Source organism: Motacilla alba, chromosome 2 (genome assembly GCF_015832195.1).
Source record: "Motacilla alba alba isolate MOTALB_02 chromosome 2, Motacilla_alba_V1.0_pri, whole genome shotgun sequence".
NCBI classification, from domain to species: domain Eukaryota; kingdom Metazoa; phylum Chordata; class Aves; order Passeriformes; family Motacillidae; genus Motacilla; species Motacilla alba.
Genome location: NC_052017.1, coordinates 120198448 through 120220798, shown reverse-complemented (window position 1 = coordinate 120220798; position 22351 = coordinate 120198448). Strand labels below are relative to the sequence as shown.

General features: G+C 38.9%; 1 protein-coding gene across 6 annotated transcripts in view; it reads left to right on the top strand.

Annotated features, from left to right (window-relative positions):
• Positions 1-22351, top strand: part of STAU2 (staufen double-stranded RNA binding protein 2) — a 170983-nt gene that overhangs the window by 27891 nt on the left and 120741 nt on the right. For all 6 annotated transcript variants that reach the window (XM_038126854.1, XM_038126855.1, XM_038126852.1 and 3 more), the window contains one exon: positions 49-184. In XM_038126854.1, coding sequence (XP_037982782.1) covers positions 49-184 — 136 coding nt within the window. The remainder of the gene's footprint in view (positions 1-48; positions 185-22351) is intronic.

Genomic DNA, 22351 nt, shown 5'->3' with positions numbered 1-22351 from the left:
TCAGTATTTCTGGTTTAAGCACCTTGCTTACAGTGGTTTTTTTTGCAGGCAGTATAACACCAACTGTGGAGCTGAATGGTCTGGCGATGAAAAGAGGCGAGCCTGCCATCTACAGGCCGTTAGATCCAAAGCCAATCCCCAATTACAGAGCAAATTATAATTTCCGGGGCATGTACAATCAGAGGTTTGTACTCTTTGTTATTTTAATTTTTTTATCCTTATGTCCTAAATCTTCATTAAGTTTCTAGGTTATTTCAGAGTAAAAGAAAACTAAAAATTTTGTTAAGGAGAGTCTGCAGTCTTATTTAGAAACACGCATAATTGCCTCCTAAAAGAGACAGGTGCCCTAAGCTCATCACAAAGAATAAAGATGTGTAAAACTGCTTTTATATTTTTTATGTGCATTAAAAAGCACATTAAACAGCCATGGTAGTGAGGAGGCTGAGCATTAACTTCAGAGAGAGGTAGTGCTTTTCTTTGCTGTCATGTCTTGTGATTAGAATCTGTGGCATCAAAAATGAAGCAATCTTTTCTTAGAAATTGAATATAAAATTGGAAGGACTGCATTTCGATAACTGGCTTGAAGCCATTCTCAGGTTTCTGGTTTTTTAACCATTCTTCTTTGTCAGCTATCTCAGTTCCTTAATCCTCAATGTTTAGTTAGGAAAAATCCTTTATTTTACTGTTCAGAAACCTATCTTCAGAACTATGTCAATTTGTAATCTGAAAAACTTTTTTCTCTGAGATAGGTTTTTTTCCCCATTTTTCTATATTTGTCCTCAGAGGAACTGTATTAGATCAGGTCTTTTGAAACTCCAAAAGTGAGACAAAATATGACCTGTAATATGAGAAAAGACCGAACCAAAATGGGTCAGAAAGTTCTAATCACATGTTTTATCAATGAAAAATGTTACCTTATTAATAAAGCTTGACTTGATGGATTTCATGTTCATTTTTATGCAACTCATAATTGTCAAATGGATTGAGGGTATGAACTCTGAAGGAGTGTTTTGGTTCAAAATTACTCTTCATTAGAAATTGAATTTCTTGCAATGTTGAAAAATTAAGGGGTTAAAAAAAAGCAGCCTTTCAGAATTGTCTAAGGAAAATATTTCAATTTATTTAATTCTATTTTACGTTTTCCCAGACTTTAAAATCATGATAATTTGGTAAGTATAGGGTTTTAACACTTCATTCTGCGTTGGATTTTATGTTGTGGTGTTTTTGTTTTGGTTTTTTTTTTTTTTAATTTGCTTGGCTGGTGGATGGTGTTGTTTTATAACAGCAATACCTAGAATTGTAGAAGACAAAAAAACCCCAAAATAACCTGGAGGAAACCCTTTAATTATTCTGTGGATCAGTGCCTGGTTTTTGTATCACTTGTCTTATATTTCTAGTCAGTGCTGACCTCTGTCTCTGCTTACATCCATCATGGCTGAAAAAGCTAATTATTGTGCTTGAAATGAGTTTAGTTAATATTTAGAAATCCTTCATTTATTTGAATTGCTTTTATAGTGAGATTAGCTTGACTAGCAGATATAATGCTGGAAAAAATGAAAGCTAGTTAAAGGCATGAAATCTGGAACTCTGGAATCTGAACTTAATTATGGGAAGGTATTGGTGGAAATAGAATGTCAAAACACTCAGCAGTTGCTAACTCTTAATATTTCTTTTCACAGAAAATGATTAGTGTGTCTAGCTCAATTTATAAGTTTGCTTCTTTGAAAACATTCTTTCATGAGAGCCATGTTTTGGTGTTAGGGTAAAATGATACATGAAGGTTATTTTTCTGGGCACATTAGGTAGCCAATGCCGCTTGATTTTTCTGATCACAAAACAAACAGGCTAGGTGGGACAGAAGGCCACAATCTGTGCTGCTTTTTCATTGTGCTTATTTGAGCACAGTTACCCATGCAGAATAGCAAATAATACTGTGGTTAGTAAATTCAATAATAACGAATAATAGCTAATAATATTTACTAAGTAGTAAATAACTGGACATACCTGTCTATCTGCATGAACACATACCTGCTGTGCAAATGACATATATAGACATGACTGCCAGAGTAAGAGGAAGCAGAAAAATGATCTGTATAGTACTGTTGATGGACTACTGTGTTAGAAATAACTGCTCATTGCCTTGTTTTGCATAGGGAGGTGCTGGCCCTTTATGATCACAGTAAGAAAGGCACTTAGACTTTGTAAGGCATCATTTAAATGCTGTTTGTTAGACCTGCTGGTTTAAGAAGCAAATATTACAGATAATCTTCCATACCTTCAGCTACCTTGGGCCCTGAGTGGTGTGGCATTGACCAGGACTGTTCCCCAAGGGCACCACAGCATGCAGACCTCAGTCTCAGCAGAGATTAACCCCTCTTGGTCATTCACACTCCTACAGGATTTGCTTACAAGGAGACAACCCTGTCGGGAATAGTCAGGAATGATGGTCCTGTGAAAACCTTATGCTGTGCTGTCAGATTAAAGGCAGGGCCATGCAGGTGGTACCTAGAGGGAGCTGCCCAAGGGCCCATCTCTTGCCACAAGTCTGTCCTGTGGCCAAGGGATTTGAGCAGCACAGCCCCTTCCTGTGAGCTGTGCTGGGCACAGAGCCTGCAGCTCAGCACAGCCCACATGGAAGTAGTGTCTAAGTACAGTTGTAAGTCGAGGAATAACTGCTTTCCTCTCCCCCCAAAAACTGGTTTATTTCTGAGCAGCTCAACTTCCAGTGCTGGAGGCAGAAATATTCAGGGACACAAAGGCTAGGGACAAATGAAGGAGGAGGAATCACTGCTACTTTAACATAAATAAGTGTCTACTACATGCCTGGCTGCGCTGTGGGGTACTGGCTGTGATGGGCATGATCCTGCACCTCTTCCAGTCAGCATTGTTTGGCACCTCCTACTCACCCTCACCACAGGCAAGCCTAGAGACAGAGTCTGGATTGTTTATAATAGCCAGTGAAGTCTGAAGCATGAAGCATATGATGCAGCACTGCATTATGTTCCTGTGGTATAATATGTTACATTTATTTTCTTCTACCACCACATTGTATTTAGCATTCATTTACTGATTTTTGGGAATTGGGCAGTGGAATAGAAGTGCTGTTAAAGTACCCTAGTAAATCCAGACTATATAGACAGTTAAAAACAAGATTTGAGAATTAATGTAGATAATATGCTGCATGAAGTTTTTTTGTTTTCATTTTCATTAGTTTCTGACTGTAGATTATTTTCTGTTATTAAAAAAGATACAAAATATGTTAAATAAATTGGAAGATTTGTCTTTTATACTGTGTCTGCATTCCCTTTACTGATCTCTGTTTAAAGAATAGTGCTTTTCAAAAAAGTAACGATACAGACGAAGATTAGGAGATTACATTAGGGAAACTCTGATACTGGCAAGACTAATGTCTTGAGGAAAAAATAGATTATTAAATTCATTCTAGGGCATATCTCTATACCAGTAAAGTTTAGTGTTTCAAGTGGCACAAAAGATCCTTTTCAGTATCTCATGGAAACATGATCTGAGAGTTGCAATTCGTATGCAAAGTTGATGGCTAGATTCCCTGTCAGGCTAAGATGATTTATGTTACAGTGGCAATGATTCCTCCTCTTTCATTTGTCCCTAGCCTTTGTGTCCCTGAATATTTTCTGCCTCCAGCACTGGAAGTTGAGCTGCTCAGAAATAAACCAGTTTTTGGGGGGAGAGGAAAGCAGTTACTCCTCAACTTACAACTGTACTTAGACATCTTCTTTTCTAGTCACACAGGAGCTTGTGCCTTCACCAGAGAGGGGCAGGGTGTATTTGGAATGTAAGGGCAACTTAGGTTGATTTAAGTGTGTGAAGGACTACTCTCTCACATGCCATGGGGCATATTTATATGGGCAGTATGTTGCACAGAGGGTGTTTAAGCAGGTTTCTAAGGGGCCAACATCCATTTGCAAGGTCTGCAGCTGATGATGTAAATTTATAGTGATGGTGATAGTGCTTTCATAGGGAAAAGGACAGCAAACAAGTGAGAGGAAAAAAAGGAAAAGGGGAAAGTTTTCCTGGTGGTCAGCATGGAAGGCAAGTGATGAGACGTCCCAAATGAGCATCCTTCCACAGGTGTTCTCTTCAATGCAACAAATGTTCTCAGTAACACTTTCCCATAGCAGTTCTGTGGTTTTTATCAGGACATGCTCTAGCTACCTGTTGCTTACAGTGCTGATAGTGCTGCACCAGGGTAGGTGTTGGATACTGGCTGTTTATAGAGCTTTGTGCATGCAAAACTCAGCATGGCAGAGAGCAAGACATTTAAGGCAGTGTTTAACACCGTGGTAAGGTCTTAGCCTTGTAAGTCTCTTCCTGTGCTAAGTTAGGAGGTGCAAGGCAAGTCAGTGCCCCTCTTAGGGTAGCTAAGTAGATCAAACAGAGACCTGGATGAGGTATGAATGTTTTCATGCTGACTCTTCACTCAAGATAGTGAATGCAGTACTGGCTAACTTGTTAACAGCATTGGGTCATTGCCATTATACTGAATATATATACTGAAAGGCTGATGATGTCTGTGTGAGGCTGAGCTGAATCATGTGAAATTACCAGCTTAGGGTCTCTGGTAGCTTGGGTATCTGTATACTACAGTTCATTTATTTCACAGTGTAGATAACAACTTGGAGTCTTCTCTGGACTTTCTTTATTGAAGTAAAATCCATGCAAGTTTGGAGAAAGTTTGATGGCCTCTGATAAGACAAAGCTTTAAAAAAAATTGTCAACCCTGTGAAAAATTCAACCCTGAATCCAGCCATGTTAGACAACTTTCCAATTTAACAAAGGTTTCTGTATTCCTAACAGAGATTATAATAGAGGAAAATAGTCTTTTGGCACTCAAAATTTACCAGTTATATACAACCAATTTAAAGGCTCACAGGTTGGAATTCCAAGCAATTTTGCAAAAAAAGCACACGAGGACCTTCCAGTTCAAACACTATATGTTACAGAAAAGCTAAAAATGGTGAAGATTTCATTTTTTATGGCTTCTTTAATCTAAGAGTTTTCCAGGCTGACTCTGGGGAAGGAGGTGTTGATGCTTTCAGGGCTGGGTTGCTAACTGATGTTGCTTGCGTGTTTGTCAGCACAGCATTTGGCATGAGTCAGGAGAACTGGCACGCTACTCAGCACAGCCCGAGCCTTGAGACAGCGGGTCAGGTTTGAAAACTATTGGCAGAGCTGAGGACAAAACATGTGCTTACTTTCATATCTGTAGCCATTGCTAGAACCCATACTCCCTCGCATCTCTGGCTAAAATGCAATTGGCTTAAAACATGTAAAAAAGAATTAAAAACATGGCTGCTTAAATTAGAGCAGTTAAACAATAAATTAAGATATCAATTCTGACTACAGGGTTGTCCAACTTGCTTTGTTACCATTGAATACTGGTTTTATTTTTTCCTTCAGTTAGAATTGAAGAGAGTCATTCCTGAAGTTTAATTGTCCTGCAGTATTTTCAATTATAGAATCTGTAAGTAACAGAAGAAATTGTATCTTACGGACTTACCTAAACAAAGAGTTTTCAGCCAAGAAATAAAACCACTAGAAACTGAACAGCAGCTTTTGATGTTTTAGTTTGGAAAGTAATGTTAAAGAGATCATAAAACCCAAACCTTGTGTTTTGGGAGAATTCAGAAGTAGTTTTCTTAATGTATAAAATTCCTTAATATGTGTCTCACCACAATCTAGAGAGCTTGAAAAATCTCTATATATAAAAAAAAAGGGGTTTCAAAATTAAAACCACTTGTGAAATATAGGAACAAAGGGAATACAAAACAATGACAAGCTAAAGAACGGAAATAAAGTAATTAAAGCAGTTTCTTGCTTGGTTTTAAGGAATTTGGATGGTGTGATAGCTCTGCAAGGGTGTCACGCAAAGTGGCGGTGTCCCTCGGATAAACTACAGCTTCTGCGCACTTGGACAGTTTCTGCTGTGCTGAGCCTTCATCTTGGTCTTGTGTAGGGTTCCTTCTTCCTGCATATACATTGTGTACTGCAGAGCAAAGAGAGGACTAGCCCCTTTCTCCTCAGAGCATGAAGGAGTGCACAAACCATTCCCCTTTTTCTCTTTTTTTCATAGCTCCGCCATTCTGAGTACATTTTTCTTTGTTGTTAATTAGTGCTTCTTTACAGTGCCATTTGTAAGACCAAACTCAGAAAAATAAAGCAACAGCATATCCTTGCCTCTTGTGGAGCCAGCTACTCTGCCTGGTTACAAAGCACAGGCTATCACCCTACCTGGGCGTGTAGTTCCCACCTGCCAGGTAGCCTGCTGCCCTGCTGGGTATTCAGTTGCTTCATGGAACTGTAGACTTCTCTGCTCCTGAAGTGATGTACATCAGCCTTGTGGACCAGTGCCTAAATACTGAACAAGCACTTTAAAAATGAAGGATAATAAAAGAAAGCTTGAGGGCTGGTCTTTGGCCAACTACATCTGCAGCTGCTAGCTTCGTAGTGGACTAACATGTTATCCAATCTAATGATCAAAGAGAGAGTAGACTGTGTGATTATTGGATAAATTACTAAAATTGTCAAGTTCTATTAATAAAAGGTTGTATGGTGAAAGAATGGAATAAAATGAAGAGTTTGTTTCTTTTATGAATGCTGACCTAAAGATTTAATATGTGCATCAAAGGGAAAAGATTTGAGGGAAGTGTTACTTGACATGAGTGCTTAGTAATGCAGTCTAAATCCTCACCCAACTTCATTTGTTTCACAAAAGTTACAGTCCTATGAGAGGGGGGAAGAAAAGGAAAATCTAGCCAGAAGAACAGCTGTAGAAACCAAATCTGAAGTGTGTGGGTTGCAATGAAGGAGACAATGTAAAAACCTATTGATATTACCATCTCCAAAACTACACCTACAGTTATACAACCCAGTTATCTAATGCACAGAAAGAGAATGAGGTCTGAAATTTCCATGACCTTTAGGTGTTCTCCTGTGCTGCTTGAGCACTCTGTTTACCTTCTAGCAAAAGACAGCTCTCTGCATAGAGAGCCTCATCTGTTTGAGGCACAAATATTCCAGTGCATAATATAAAAGGCAGTTGGATCTGAAAGACTTCTATCTCTTATTGATTAGATCGGCCAGCAGTCTGGAAAATGTAAAATTCAGATTAGTCCAGGCAGTCTTTTTGTTGCTCTAGGCACATGATTAGCCTAATATCTGTTGCTGAATTCCCATTACTGAGGTTTTATGTTGGGGTTTGCTGCAGCAGAGGAGGATTTTATGCACAGCTGTATGTAAAGCAGATTTTTTTTCCCAAGCAAATATGCTGTGGCAGATGTGGGACACTAAGTTGCCTAAACATAGGTCTCTAGTGCCGCTTGAGACGTCGTAGGGTGTGTGAGACATCCACATGGTACCAATGGATTTAGCAGAAGACCTAGAGGAGACCTTTACTAGAGTGGCAGCAGAAGGTCAGGCAGAAGGTCAGGAAGGTCAGATACCCTAGAGCATTTCAAATGGCCCTGTGTAGCTAAGTTTAGGCAATTGACAGAATCCCTAAAAGTGATGTTCAGTCATCCTAGCATTTCATATAATCCACTAGGACTCCAGCTATTTGTGAGAAACTTGTCTGTTTCATGGGTCAGTCCTGTGTCACGTCATGTGGAGGTTTTAGGTGCACGACTGCATCTCAAGTTGTACTGTGGGCTTGTGTTCAGGCAGCTAGGTGCAGTTCTTCAGGGTGCTGGTGGAATTTGGATCCAAGCTCAGATGCCTTTCAAATAGTCTCTGCCTGTGCATTAGAAAGTCTCAGTCTCCTCTTATAACCACTGGATTAGTCAGAACAATTCCTAGTCCAGAATGCTGTTTGTCATGCCTTAAACTAGGTTGTCTATGTTTTGTATGGATCTCTCCAGAGCTTCACTTTTATGGCAACTTAGTTTCTACGCATTAACTAAATACCTAAATTTAGGCATCTGAATCTAGAGCTGAATCCTGCTCTGAGAAATAATCCGAAGAATGTTGATTTGCAATAATTTTATGAGTGCTATAGTGGGAGTAATTCAACTGTCGCAGTGGAAGGACTGAAAAAAAGACAAAAATCTCTCCCCAGAGAGAAGTGGGAGAGAAAAGTATTAAAAGAACAAAGTCTTCAGGGACATATCTGGGTAACAGCAGTTTTGAGGAGAGGGAGGCATGCAAGCACTGAAAATGCTTTTGATTGAATAAAGTACTGTTTTGCTGCAAGAAGCTGTCTGGCTGTGGAGACCAGTGCCCTTGCTCCCCACGTGAAGTGAACCCAAGTTCTGGAGCTTGTTGTGTTGAACTGATCACAGCAAACAAATCCCTTGGTTTGTTGGGGAACAGTGTGCGGCACCACTGGGATTTTTACTTTGCTTCAGTTTTCAGCTTCAGACCTTAGCCATAGGGTACAACATTCTTCCCCCCAAAAACGCAGAGTCAGAGGTGCTTTGCCTGCATTTCCATTCAATGTTGCAAAATTCTGTCCTAAAAATTTGTATTTTAAGGATTGAGAGGTGTGATGAGAAAAATATTTACTTACTGACTTTGCAAAACTCCTTTCTGCATTCCTCACACTCCTCCCAGTAGTTTGGGGAAAAACATGGATGAAATATTAAGAACTACTTGGAAATAGAAATTCAAAGTTTGTTTAAAATAGGTTTTATCTCCTTAAATATGCTGTTATTTCATTCTGAACAACAGATATCAATTTCAAAGGATTAAAACTGAGGGAAATAAAGAATAGTCCAAAGAATAATGCAAGTGATTGTTCAGATTTAATTATTCAGCTGGAAATAGCTGATTTAGACCATTAGATGGCAGCATGAATTTGTACTAGAATGTCTCAGCAAAAGCATTCTCAAAAAAGTTGCCTTTTTCTATTCTGAAGCTTTTCATGACTTTAAAATATCATAATTCCAGCACAAATCAATTAAAACCAGGTTTTCTGCAAGGCTTTGTCTCATCATTTTCTTTAAGTTTTCATCTTCTATAATTTTGAGGCTCTAATGCAGTAGCTTCAATGGCAGTTTTCCTTTTTTATGTAAATCTATTGCGAGTAAAGGATGCCAGTTTGCCAGCAGCAACAATTAAGTGTTTGGTTTATCTGCACAAAGCATGAATTCTGCATCTCATCATATTAATTAATTCCTCAGGCCTGACCTAAAGACATTTCCTTAAAGCTACAACTTGGTCACTAAACCTGCAGTCTATTTGTACTAAAGAAGCTTTCAGATTATTTGAACATCTATTTGCTTGTAAGATTGCTGGCTGATACTTAATTCAGTTGTGTACATTACCAGTTGAGATAGAATTTGGATCATATCTTAAAGCAAAGCTTGTACATCACCCTTTTATTTCCCCTACTAGTGTATTGGCATTATGGTGCAATAAACCAGTCACAGACTTTCAAATTAATTCTTTGTGTTCATCTTCTGCATGCTGCAATTCACTTCCCCTGGCCTGTTTGTTCCCACTAGTTGCTTGCCTCCCACACAGACATATTGTTACAAGAAAAGTGTTGAGTACAGCTGTGCTAAGATTTTTCTTTGCTAGTATCTGTTTCTAGGAAAGGAAAAGGGAGAAAGTCAGTCCATTTCCTGTTGGTTTAAAACAGCATAAACATCTGTTTGTCTTAAGATAGTTTTCCCAAAAGAACAGTGGCAAGGGAGCTTGCAGGTGATGAGCTTTGCCATTGCCAGTAGCTATCAGTTTAGACAATAGTGATTATATGGTTGGCTTAAAACAAAATAAGATTCCTTAAGTGGCAGAAGATATTTATTCCTGCAGTAAAATTTTTGACAGCTAATGTTGAATTTCTACAATGTTTTAAATCTTAAAAATACATAGAGTATCTGGGATCAGAAAACCCAGATTCTGCTATGGAAGCTACACTTTCCACTGAATTCTGTCCAAGATTGATTTTTCTGCAGTCCCCTCACCCTGTTATCATGAATTTGCACAGTGCACACAAAATGGTGTTGGGTGATGTGTCCTGGCACAGTGTGCGTATAATCCTTCCGACAAATGCATCCTGTCAGTACCATGCACTGCATTAATGGGTACATTTAACCTCTAAGGGATCAATAACATATATACTCTTAAGTGTATTTACAATATTACACTGACAGCTGTTAAAATAATGTTATGTGGGCTAAAAATCAAGTTTACAGAATAGAGAGCAAGGTTTGAGGTTAGTGTTCCAAGTACAGTGTCTCTTCATTCTCCAAGTCAAGGCACTTAGCTGGTATCATTAAAATCTTTTTAGCCTTAATTGTGGAGCATTCTTGATGCTTCATCGCTCTTTGTGCCTAAAATGTGATGCATCAGGCACAACATTTTACAGTATTGCAGCATTCTAAACAGTCTTTGCTCAAGATGAAGTCGTTTTGTCAGTGACCTCTTGGCCCTATTTGTAGAGGAGCTCCTAAGCCCTAATGCTTCAATCTTTTCTTAATTAATATTTTTATTCATTTTCTTTCAGGATATAGTGACCTTCCCAAAGCACTTGCTTTCTTGCCCTATCTGCTAAGATGACGGCCCTTGCTTTCTGCGGTCCTTGGGTCATGTTTTGACTAATTCTCCAGAAGCTTCTTCAGCAGACAGTGTTCTTTACTCTGGGTCTTTAACTTCCTCAGATTTTTCTCTGCTCTGGAGGAAATGCATCTGGCTCCAGATGCGTCACCAAGTTTCAGATGTGATTTTTTTGTATTCTTACAGAGGCTGAAAACATAAAGAGGTGTAATACAAGTCTTATCTTTGGTTTCCTAATATCTGTCTTTCAACATTGCCCTTCCACTTGAGAGACTTCCTGTAAACTTTCTGATCCAAAGACCCTCAGAACCAACAGCCTGCCCCAGCACCTTGTGAATCGCTTCAGTTTGTTGGATTTGCAACTCACTGGGAGTTCTTTCTCTAGCCCTGCCTTTAACACAGCCAGCTTTACTTTCAGGATATGGACAGAAGACTAGTCTTGTTGGTATGTATGAAAACAAGCACTGATTCAGAATGCTCCTCCAGGAGCAGGAATATTTTGGGTGTGTTTGTTCTTTCCACACAGTTGGCTTTTTATTCACCCTTATCTTTTTCCTGTACTTCTGCTGAACTAAGGGTATTTCAGATGGGACACCTGTGAGATAGTGGGTTCAATGGAAACAAGCTTGTGTGGCCTCCTTTCTTCTTATGGTCTTTCTGCTGTGTCCAGAACCTGAATATTGGTTACCAGCAAATATGTTCTCTTTCCTTTGCCTGCTTGTTTTGGTAATGACAGAGGTGAACAGCTGTTAGACCTCAAACTTTACTTTGAGAGGTTGCCATAATTTTCCTGAGGGAAGCAAGCAGAAAGGTTAGTGGCTAATTTTTTTAACAGCTTATAGCTCTGTAAGATCTGACTGGAATTGTACTCTATCCCTACAAGGTCTTCGCCACTTTTGAAATGAAAGTTCTGCCACAGAATGAGGAAGTATTAAATATTCTGAAGGAAGTTTTAAAAGATTATTTTGTAACAGAATATATGCAGTCTGAAAGCAGAACTTTTCACCAGCAATCACTGTGTTATAGTTTCTCTTCACATCTTGTCTATAATATTGATTTTGGTGGGTGTTAATGTTCTGTGAAAGAAAAGTACAGTTAACATCTCTTCTGAAATGCCAGTTCACAGGATCTTCCAAAGATTTCCTTGTCTTTAGAGGAGATTTTAAAGAAGAATGCCAGTTTAAGTTGGATTTTTACTGTCGCAGAAATGATAGGTTTACTCACAGGTGCTCATCAGGTAATTTGGCACCATAATTTGTTTGGCTTATATGTTTTACTAAAATGGGGCCGAAACCCTCGGTGTTGTGATTAAAAGGGAAATAATCTCTGGACAAAACCAGCCCAAAATTTAGCTTTGAGGTTCTGTTCCATGACAGTGGAGAATGTGGAGTCTAATCACCTTATTGATTTAGATTCAAGTCTGACACTAATGTCAGGGAAAGAGAAATAAGAATTCTTAAGGAGGTGGACACAGCAGCACAGCCTTGGTTCCCTTCAGTAAAGGTAATCTCCATGTTGACCTTGTTTAACTAAGTCAAACATTGTAATAACCATTTCACGTGTTATGAAGAATTTCTTTGCAAAAAGAGTTGTCAAGCAATAGAACAGGCTGTCCAGAGAAGTGCTTCAGTCATCACTACAGGAGGGATTTAAAAGACACATAGATGTGGCACTTAATTAAATGGTTTAGTGGTGTACTTGTTAGTGCTGGGTTAATGGTTGAAATCGATTTTCTTAGAGGTCTTTTCCAACCTAAATAATTTTATGATTCCATTTTAACAGTCCTTGGTATCTCTGTCCTTCAAGACTTGTTTTGAGTCCCTGTTCTCTACAATACAATTCCACCCCATTTTGTAAACATTTCTTTTGTTTCCTACCTTTTAGAAAGTCTGCAACCTTGTATTTTAGTTTACTGATCTAACGTGATCTACATTTTTTTTCTTTGTTAATATTCAGTACTAAATTTTATTCACTGGACCAACTGAGATCAGTCATTGTGCTTTGGTGATCACTACTGTGGCAGTCTCATCACATTACTTATGCATTTTTATTAGCAGTGACTTGCTATTTACTTGTCAGTCACTGGTGTAAATCTATTGAAAGATTCAAAAAGACTATTAAGTAATAAAAAAGAATATTAAAAGATATTATGTCTGTGTCCCTAGGAAATCTGCACTTTTTATGCTTTTCAGTAGAAAGGAATCAAAGGCTTCACTAGTAATTTTTTGTTTCTGACCTTTGGGCTCTTTACAATCTTCTCTATGGTTAATCAACAGACACCTTCCTTTCCCCTTCCAGGTGTAGATAAATCTTCCTTCTTAAGGCCATCCACTTTTTTGTCAGCATTCTGATATGATGTGTAGGGCAACATAAAATGCTCTTGCTTTGCAATTGACCAAGCTCTCTCTCACATTTCTTTTCTTTGCAAGTCTGATAGCACAGAGGAGAAGATTTCTGGATAGAAGCTTTAGCTGGCCATGCATGGCCATTTTTAGAGGTTGCAGAGCTGATAACTAGCAAGGTAGGAGAGTGTGCATCCTCAATTAACTCAACTGCACTCATCTGCTGAGGGGTGGCTTATTAAATCAGAATTAAGTGTGCTTTTTCAGCTTGTTCTTACTTTCAGTTCTTCAATTTCCAATTTTAAAGAGATAGGTTAAATTTCTTACTCATGATAATGCAATTTAATTCCTGTATGTTTACATTCCTCAAAGTGGGAAAAGAATGTAGAACAGTACATGCTAATTATTTGAATTTAATTTGGATGGTGAGAATCACTCTATGAGCTTTCTTGGGCCTTCTTCCTCTGTGGACTTTCAGGTTAATTAATTCCTATGAACTCCTAGTCCTGAGATGTTTTTACTAGTAACACTTTTATTAGTATTACATTACTGGCATAAGTATATGATAAAATGAAATAAGTGAGATACTTCATTCTCTCATTTACTTAGTGTCTAGGCTGGCAAGTGACACGATTTTTTTTTTTTTTTTTGACATGAGTTTCTTATGTAAAAAGAAAATGATTCTGTAGTAAGATATTCAGCATTGTTTATGTTCTTTTACTGTAATGGCTATTTGGACAGCATTCTCAGTAACCACTCTGCATGCTTGTGAAGATTAGTGAGTAATACAGTTCATGGGAAATTTTATGAGTTGAAGTAGATAAGAGTATGAGATGTTTGTCTTCTGGATGTCTGCTTTAACCTCTAAAGTATACAGTGTACATCACTGCTTCATTATGTTTTTCCCTTTTATTCTTATTATACTTGGTCTTGTGTCACAGAAAAGAGTATTTTCTTTTTCCTGGTATTTATCTTTTCCTTCACCCAGCCCCCAACTCCATCTCAGCACTGTCGACTTGACATTTTCCAATGTCTTTAACCCTAGAGGCAGTATTCTTGTTATGTTCCTATATTATTTATGCTATTTTTACAGTCAAGAATAAGTTGATGTTTTGTAGACCATTCTCATTACTTAGTTATTCAGTTGATAGGTAAAAATACTTCTTCAGAGTATCATAAAATTTTGTTCTATTTTCTCATATTGATTCTGTTGGTTTTCACTTGTTTTTTCTATCTTAGTCTTCAGTATGCAGTACTTTGGGAGGTTTTGCTCATCATTATTTTTCCCCTGGGTTTTTCCCTATTACTCCTTAGTATTTTCTTTTTTTTTTTTTTTCTTTTTTTTTCCTTACATATCTCTTGCACTAGTTTCTCTTTAAGAGAGAGTACTTGGTCTGGTTTTGAGACCCTTCTGGAACTTTGACAAGTACTTCATCTTAACTTCAGGGGTTTCAATTGAAGGAGAGAGGGCAATAAAACTGGAAGCAGAGACTTGAAATTACTCTGAAAACAGTGCTCCATAGCTAGTTCAGTATGTTTGCTCTATTACTTGTCAGCTTAATCCATGACGGTTCAAACTCCTAAACTTAAAATGTCTGTAGCTTTCTGTTGATTTCTTCTAATTACTTGTAATGAGCAAGTTTTATTTTTTACTTCTTGTTGTATATATTTGCTATAAATGGTAAACAAAGTAGTGATAAATGCAGAGAGTAAATATTGAAATATTTACTTCAGTCAAATGTCTATTGAGCAACTTGGAATTCGGAGAAACAGTGATGTGGCAATATTATTGTCTTGTCATCACAAATTCTGCTGGGAAGATTCCAGATTAGTTAATGTTATGTTAAACTGAATCCTCCTCCCTCTTGTTTTTCACTCAGGAATGTTTCGATATTGTGATCGTGGAAATATGAGTAAATTTATTTTTTTACTAAGTTACTCATACTGCTTGAGGGAACTACATAGCCTCTAGCTCAGGAAAAGAAAAAAAATAGAAAAGGGAATTATCATTAGCTTCATTAAAAATTCCTAGACTCATAACAAAGTTTAAAAGAAAGTATAAATAAAGACAGACAGAAAGGTATAAAACTCAACATGAAATTACTGTATATTAAAGGTAGATTGTGCATGACTAATGTGTTAACCATACATGTTATGTGCCAACTCATTTTTTAGGTAAAGAGAGTAAAGTAAATCTTATATTTTTGGGATTCAGTTAAGCATTTTATAGCATTAGATAACGATAATGTTTTCATTAAACTGAAGGAGAAGGGGATTTGTGTAAGAAATGCAGGGTGGGAAAGGAAAAGAAAAATAATCAGAGGTATTAAAAGTCAGGCTAGGAGGAAGATTATTAAGTACTGCTTCCAATTTTAGAATCAACCTTTTAAGTTATTTTTGTTAAAGGTTTTTGCACAAGAAGCAGGAAAATGTTCATGAGATGTAGAAGGCATCATTGATACACAGAAAGGTCAAGATAGGCAGGAAGACTTGGGTGATAGAGAGAACTGACATATTAGAAATGCAGTCTAAAATGTAAGATTCGCAACAGAGGCACTACTAGTACTAACTCTGTTGTCACCTGAGGATTATTCAGTTGAAAACCACAGAACAAAAGTGTTATATTATTAAGTATTTGCAAGATAATCTGAGAAGAACTAATGTGGTTGAATTAGTGGAGAGGCAAATGTGATTTTTGGGATGTGTTGAGCAAGATATTTCTGGCATAGATACAAAAATAGTCCTATTATACAGAACACTGTTAGCCTTTTATATGGTATATTGTCTACCATTCTTGGCTTTTGTATTTCACAACGGGAGCAAGTAGAGGGAAGGGCTGTGAAGGATGATCAAGACAGTGGGTAGTCTTTTATACAGAAAAGTTCTGAAATACTTAAACTTGTTCCCTTTTAAAGCAAAGGCTGATAGGGAGTAGGAAAGCTCATCCTGTAGGGTAAACAACGGAAAAATAAATAAGCTACATAAGTTACAGGACATTTTGACACAAACCAATATAATGTATGTAAAAGTATAGCCAAGGTGAACAGTAGGAGATTCCTAAGTATCAACTCAGCTTCTAGATCATCCTCCCAGCAGAAGCAAGTAATCTCATTTGTTTTTTAATAGACCTTAACAGATAAGGAGGATTACATTATGCAGTTGCCTGCAACTCATGGATCTTTACTGCTTAATGTGGGATTTTCTTGCATTCTTGCATTTGAAATAGAGAAGGCATTTCTGTGTTTTAAAATGGAAAGCATCTTCGTTATGTTTTCTGACTATTCTTTTTAAAAATGGACAGATGTTTTTGAATGTCTTTCTGTTAATATGTTTCCATCACATGGCTTTCTTTACAATTCTTACGTAGTCACTTAAACATTCTTTTGCTTAAGGATTTTCTATAACTAGGTCAAAATTGGTTTCATAAATGACCATAGCAAATACTAAATAGAGAAAAAATACCAAATCATTCAGAATTAACTAAATTCATTTAAAGTTTTAAAAGATATTACTTATAATTTAACACCATCTTTTGAACTAATAATAATCTTGTACAAGTACACCTGAATTTTCTTGTTTTAATTCTCATCTAGGTAGCTGGGAGGAGGTCAGCATTCAAATAAGGGATGTCTGTGGCTAAAACTGATACATAGTGTGTGCCTTGCTCGCTTTATATTAAAAATGTTTTTGGAGGATGTGAAAGTAAGCTAGAAGAGAACAGCCAGACTAATTAATCACAGAATCATAGAATGGTTTAGGTTGGAAGGGATCTCACAGATCATCTTCTTCCAACTCCCTGCCGTGGGCGGAAACTCCTTCCACTAGACCAGGTTGCTCCATGCAACCTGTTCCAGTGTCTCACCACCCTCACAGTAAAGAATTTCCCACTCATGTCTAGCCTCTCACCCACCAGCACCCTCAAGTCCTTCTTGGCAGAGCTGCTCTCAATCTGTTCATCCCCCAGCCTGTGCTGATAACAGGGATCGCCTCGACCCAGGTGCAGCACTTTGCACTTGTCTTGTTAAATCTCATGAGATTCCCATGGGCCTGTTTCTTGAGCTTGTCCAGGTTCCTTTGGATGGTATTCCATCCCTCAGGTATGACAACCTCCCCATTCAGCTTGGTGTCATGTGCAAATTGGCTGAGGGTGCACTTGATCCCTTTGTCTATGTTATTAATGTAGATATTAAATAACACCAGTCCCAGTACAGATCCTTGAGGGACACCTCTTGTCATTGATGTCCAACAGGACAGAGACACTAACTGCTACATTCATGCTGCACTGTCCAAACACTTTCTTATCCATCTAACAGTCCATTCATCAGATGTGGTTCTTTCCAGTTTAGAGAGCGGGGTGTTGTGGGGCATGGCTTGGCGACTAAATCCACTTATTCCCCTCAGGACTCTGTTGCAGCCCATCAGGTTCCAGAAACTTGTTTATATTCAGGTTCCTCAGGTGGTCATGAATCTGACCTTTACTTATAATAGGGACTTTGGTGGTATGAGAGAGGTTGCCATTGAAGACTGACCAAAAGAGTTGTTGAGTACCTCAGCCTTCTCTTCATGTATTGTTATTAGTTTTCCAGCACTGTTTTTCAGCAGGGAGCACTTTCTTTGACCTTCCTTTTCTGGTTAACATACTTGTAGATGCCCCTCTTGTAATTCTTTACATCCCTTGCCAGGTTCAGTTCTAGCTTCACTTTGGCCCTCCTCAGCCCATCCCTGCACAGCTGTGCTTCATCTCTATACTCTTCCCAGGTTACCTGTCCTTGTTTCCATGCCTCTGCATTTGCTTCTTTCTCTTTAGTTGGATTAGCAGTTCCCTACTTAGCCACATGGATCTCTTGTTTTTCTTGACTAATTTCTTGCTCCTGGGAATTGCTAGCTCGTGTGTTCCATGGAAGACTTCACTAAAGATCTGCCAGCTCTGTTCTGCTCTCTTATCCCTGAGGGCAGTCTCAGAGGGGACCCTATTGACTATCTCCTTGAAGGTATGGAAGTTTGCTTTCCTAAGATTCAGAAGCCTAAGTTTACTCTTTACCTGACCCGTATCCCTCAGGGCTGGAACTACACCAAGTTCACTGGTCACTGTAGCCCAGGCTGCCTCCAGTCTTGATGTCCCTCATTAGCTTGCTTGCATTGGTGACCAACAGATCCAGTATCGCATCCCCTCTCATAGGGCTGTCTATTATTTGGTTCAGGAATCATAAAGTAGAATCATCAAGGTGGGAAGAAACCTTTAAGATCATCAAGTACAATATTAAGGGTATATATTAAGGGTCATGACCCTTACACCACCAAACCACAACATCCAGTGCCTCTTAAACACTTCCAGGGATGATGACTCCACCACCTCCCTAGGCAGCCTATTCCAATTCCTCACCACCTTGATCATGAAATTTTTTTCCTAATATCGAATCCTAATTGCCCCTGTCTCAGTTTAAAGCCATTTCCTCTTCTTGAGTCTAAACAAACCCAGCTCCCTGGGCTGTTCCTCATAAGACACATTTTCTAGACCTTTCATGAGCCTTGTTTTGCTTCACTGGACATGCTCCAGCTCCTCAAACTGAGGGACCCTAAACTGAACACAGTACTTGGGGTATGGCCTCACCAATGCTGAGTACAGGGGAGGTTCCCTAGTCCTGCTGGTTACACTATTGATACAGATGCCATTGGCCTTGTTGGCCACCTGGACATTCTGCTGGCTCATTTTCAGCCAGCTGTCAACCAGCACTGCCAAGTCCCTTTCTGCTGAACAGCTCCTCCTCCATCCTGTAGTGCTGCATGGGGTAGTTGTGAGTGCAGGACTTGGCCCTTTGCCTTAGTGAACCTCATGCAGTCATCCTTAGCCCACTGATTGTCTGTGCAGGTCTCTCTGCAGAGCCTTCCTGCCCTCCAGCAGAGCCACACCCAACTTAGTGTAATTGAAAAATTTACTGCACTCAATTACTACATTCAGATCATCAGTAAAGAGATTAAACAGAGATTAAACAGGACCAGCCCCAAAACTGTGCCTTGGAGAACACCACTAGCAACTGGCTGCCAACTGGATTTAGCTCCATTCACAGCTCTCTGGGCCCAGCCATCCAGCCAGGTTTTAACCGTCAGAGAGTCCACCCATCCATGCTGCAAGCAGACAGTTTTTCTAGGAGGATGGTGAAGGAAATAGTTTCAAAGGCTTTACTGAAGTCCGGGTAGACTGCATCCACAGCCTTTCTCTCATCTACTAAGGTGAGTCACTTTGTCATAGAAGAAGATCAGGCTGGTCAAGCAGGGCTTTCCTTTTGTAAATCCGTTTTGGCTGGGCTTGATCCTCTTGTTGTCTTGCATGTGCTATGCAATGTCACCCTGGATGATCTCTTTCATAACCTTGCCTGGAACTGAGGTCAGGCTGACAGGCCTGTTGTTCCCCAGATCATCATTCCGACCCTTCTTGTAGATGGGTGTTACATTTGCTAATTTTCAGTCAGCTGGAACTTCATCAGTTGACCAGAAGATTTTAGACTTTTGCTTTTAGATTATTTGAAATGGTTTGGCAGGTTTTTCCACCAGTTCCTCCATTACTCTGGGGTAGATCCCATCTGTGCCCATAGTCTTATGAGTGTTTACTTAGCATAGCAGGTCACTAACCATCTCCTCCTCATTTATGGAGGCTTCACTCAGCTCCCCATCACCAACTTCAAGCTCTGGGACCTGGGTATTCTGAGGACAGCTGGTCTTGATATTAAAGACTGAGGCAAAGAAGGCATTAGGTATCTCTGCTTTTTCCTCATCCCCTGTCACTACTCTCTGCTTTAACAAATGCTGAAGACCTTCCTTTTGCTGCCAATGTATTTATAGAAACTTTTTTTGTTGTCTTAAACTCTAGTGGCTAAATCAAGTTCTAGTTGGACTTTAGACCTTCTAGTTTTCTCCCTAGATGACCTTGCAACCTCCCTATAGTCCTCCCAAGTTACCAGATCCTCCTTCTAGAGGTGATATATTCCCTTTTCCACACTAAGTTCTCTGTTTAATCAGGCTGGTTAAGAAATTATCCTCCATGCATTCCAGGAGTCCCCTGGATTGCCTACAGCTCACCCTGCTACTTTCCCAGCAGATGTCAGGGTGGTTAAAGTCCCCCAGTAGGACAACAGCCTGTGAGCAAAATCCTTCCTGGAACTGGAGCAACAAGGCTTCATCTATAGGTTCTGCTTGGTCAGGCAGCCTAGTCTGTAGTAGACACAGTTCAAGAATAATGGACTGTAGCTCTCAAAAGAAGTACTTGGAAAAGAGAGCCTCTTTGTTCCCAGGTGTTGTTGTGAATCTGCTGAAAGAACCAGAAGGTTCACTGTGTGGAGACAAAAGTGACTATACTCGATGTTTCCTTCTTCAAACCATAGAACTCACATCTGTAAGAGATGCACGTGGCTAATGGACTGCTTAGGAAAATAGGATATAGCCAGGGAACAGCTGCACTAAGCAACTTGCTCCCCTAGAGAAATTTCAAATGTTTCAGAGAAAAAGTTGTTCACAGCAAATGCTCTTTCCTACTCCCCTACATAGTCTGTGGCTCTCTATCCCTCCATTCACAAAGCTCACAGCATTTTCCTGATTAAATAGTGCCAGCAGGGCTGCCAGCTTGATTGACTTCATTTAAAAAAGGAGCCAGATAGAAAAAGTGCAGAGAATGACCCTTTCAGCAGAGCTGGCATCTGAAGAATGACTTTCCCATTCTGTGTTATAGCTCATATTTTAGTGGCCTTTATCTTGGCCGCTGAAATATGGTCCCAGTTCCTCTTCACTTGGCGTTATGGAATGGGAATAGGGTAATACTTCCTATAACACTTGTGTAGTGGGGAAGTAATTTGGTTTACTTGTTCTTTTTTACTTAGTTGAAGAATATGTTGACTATTAGAATTTAGAGAAAACTTCACTAACGTTCTAGCGGGAGGCTAAATCTAAATAAACTTCCTGGTTTCTGTGAGCTGCATCTTGCACTTGCTTTTTTTCGCTTTCTAAGAAGAAAGTAACTATATTTATCAAAAATGTCTATGCCGTTGTGGAATCCATAGAAATGCAGGAAATGCAGTATGAACACATAACGTATGTACTAATACTTTATTTGTCTTTGTGTGTGTGGATTTGATGGCCAAAAAGGAAGAGGCCCCAAGGGCTCCTTAGTATGCAATTAATATTTTGGCTAGAAAAGCAGGAGATTGTTTCAGTATGCTTACATGTTATGACATCATATTCCAGTAAAATTATAATGAACAGAATTTTTGTTTGTCTCTGTGGCAAACCAAAATGAGTTTTCTAATTGTCAGCAGACCTTGGTGATTTATTTAATTATAGTGGCGCCCACTCACACCAGCTTAGTTGAGGTCTGTCAGCATTTCTGTTATGAACCCCTATTTTTAGGGGTTTATAACTAGTTGTAAATATTTACTCATTGCTGAAACTTGACATCCAAGGTCACATTCATAGAGCAAATATCCTTTTTCAGGTTGACTGTTCTAGTGGCATTAGCTAAAAAGTAGATTTCTGATGCTGTGAACTTAAAGGGAATAAAGGGAACCTGCTTTCCAGACCTCTTATTTGAAGGACCTTTTTAAGAATCTCAAATGTCCAGAACAGCCAGATGAAAATGAGCTTGTTTTTATAGGTTATATGTGACTGTTTGTGTATTATCTGTTATCACACTTTGTTTTCTTCCAACTGAATGTATCATTTCACATGCCATTTTGTTGTCTTCTAGTCTTACAATCTTCTGTCATTTGGCTGTGTTGGTCAGCTTATGTTCTGAGGAGTGTGCCAGTATCATCTGAAAATCTCTTTTACATAAGAATTTTCTCCAAGGAAAATCCTAGCATTTGTAACTGCCATGTAGAATTGCAGGAAGATGCATATTTTCTAAATGAAGATAATTTAAAAACTTTTAGAGACCTAATGAGTCCATATGTGGGGCATTACTGTTCAAAATCCTGGCTATTTCAGTTCTGTGGCTGAGCAGAGTGACAGAGGACTGAGGAGTAGGACAGAGGACAGAGGACTGAGCTGACGTGTAGATGTTCTTATGATGGAAAATATTGTGCTGATACATTATTGCAGAATAATCACTAAATTCCATATAAATATTCCAAAGATTGCTAATGCTTTCAGCCCTTTCTGATAACTCATATGTAGTATACTAGGAAGGTTTGTTAGTGGCAGATCCAGCCTTTTGCCTTTGCATGGGCTTGCTCTTTACATGAGTGTACATCTTTAGGATGCAGAATCATTAATTATTAAAACTCAGTTTAATTGGCACACTGTACTTTCAGATGGTAATGCTATGATTTACTTTTGAGGCTTTTGTTAATACAGTCTCTGTCCTCACCACTGAAAAGAGGAGGATGTTGTTTCCTTTGACATGTTCCTTGTTGTAGAGAAGCCAGTAGCCTCACAGATTTCATTCATTTTCTGAGGATTTCAGGTGTTCTTTTGCACTTTCCTGGCAATGC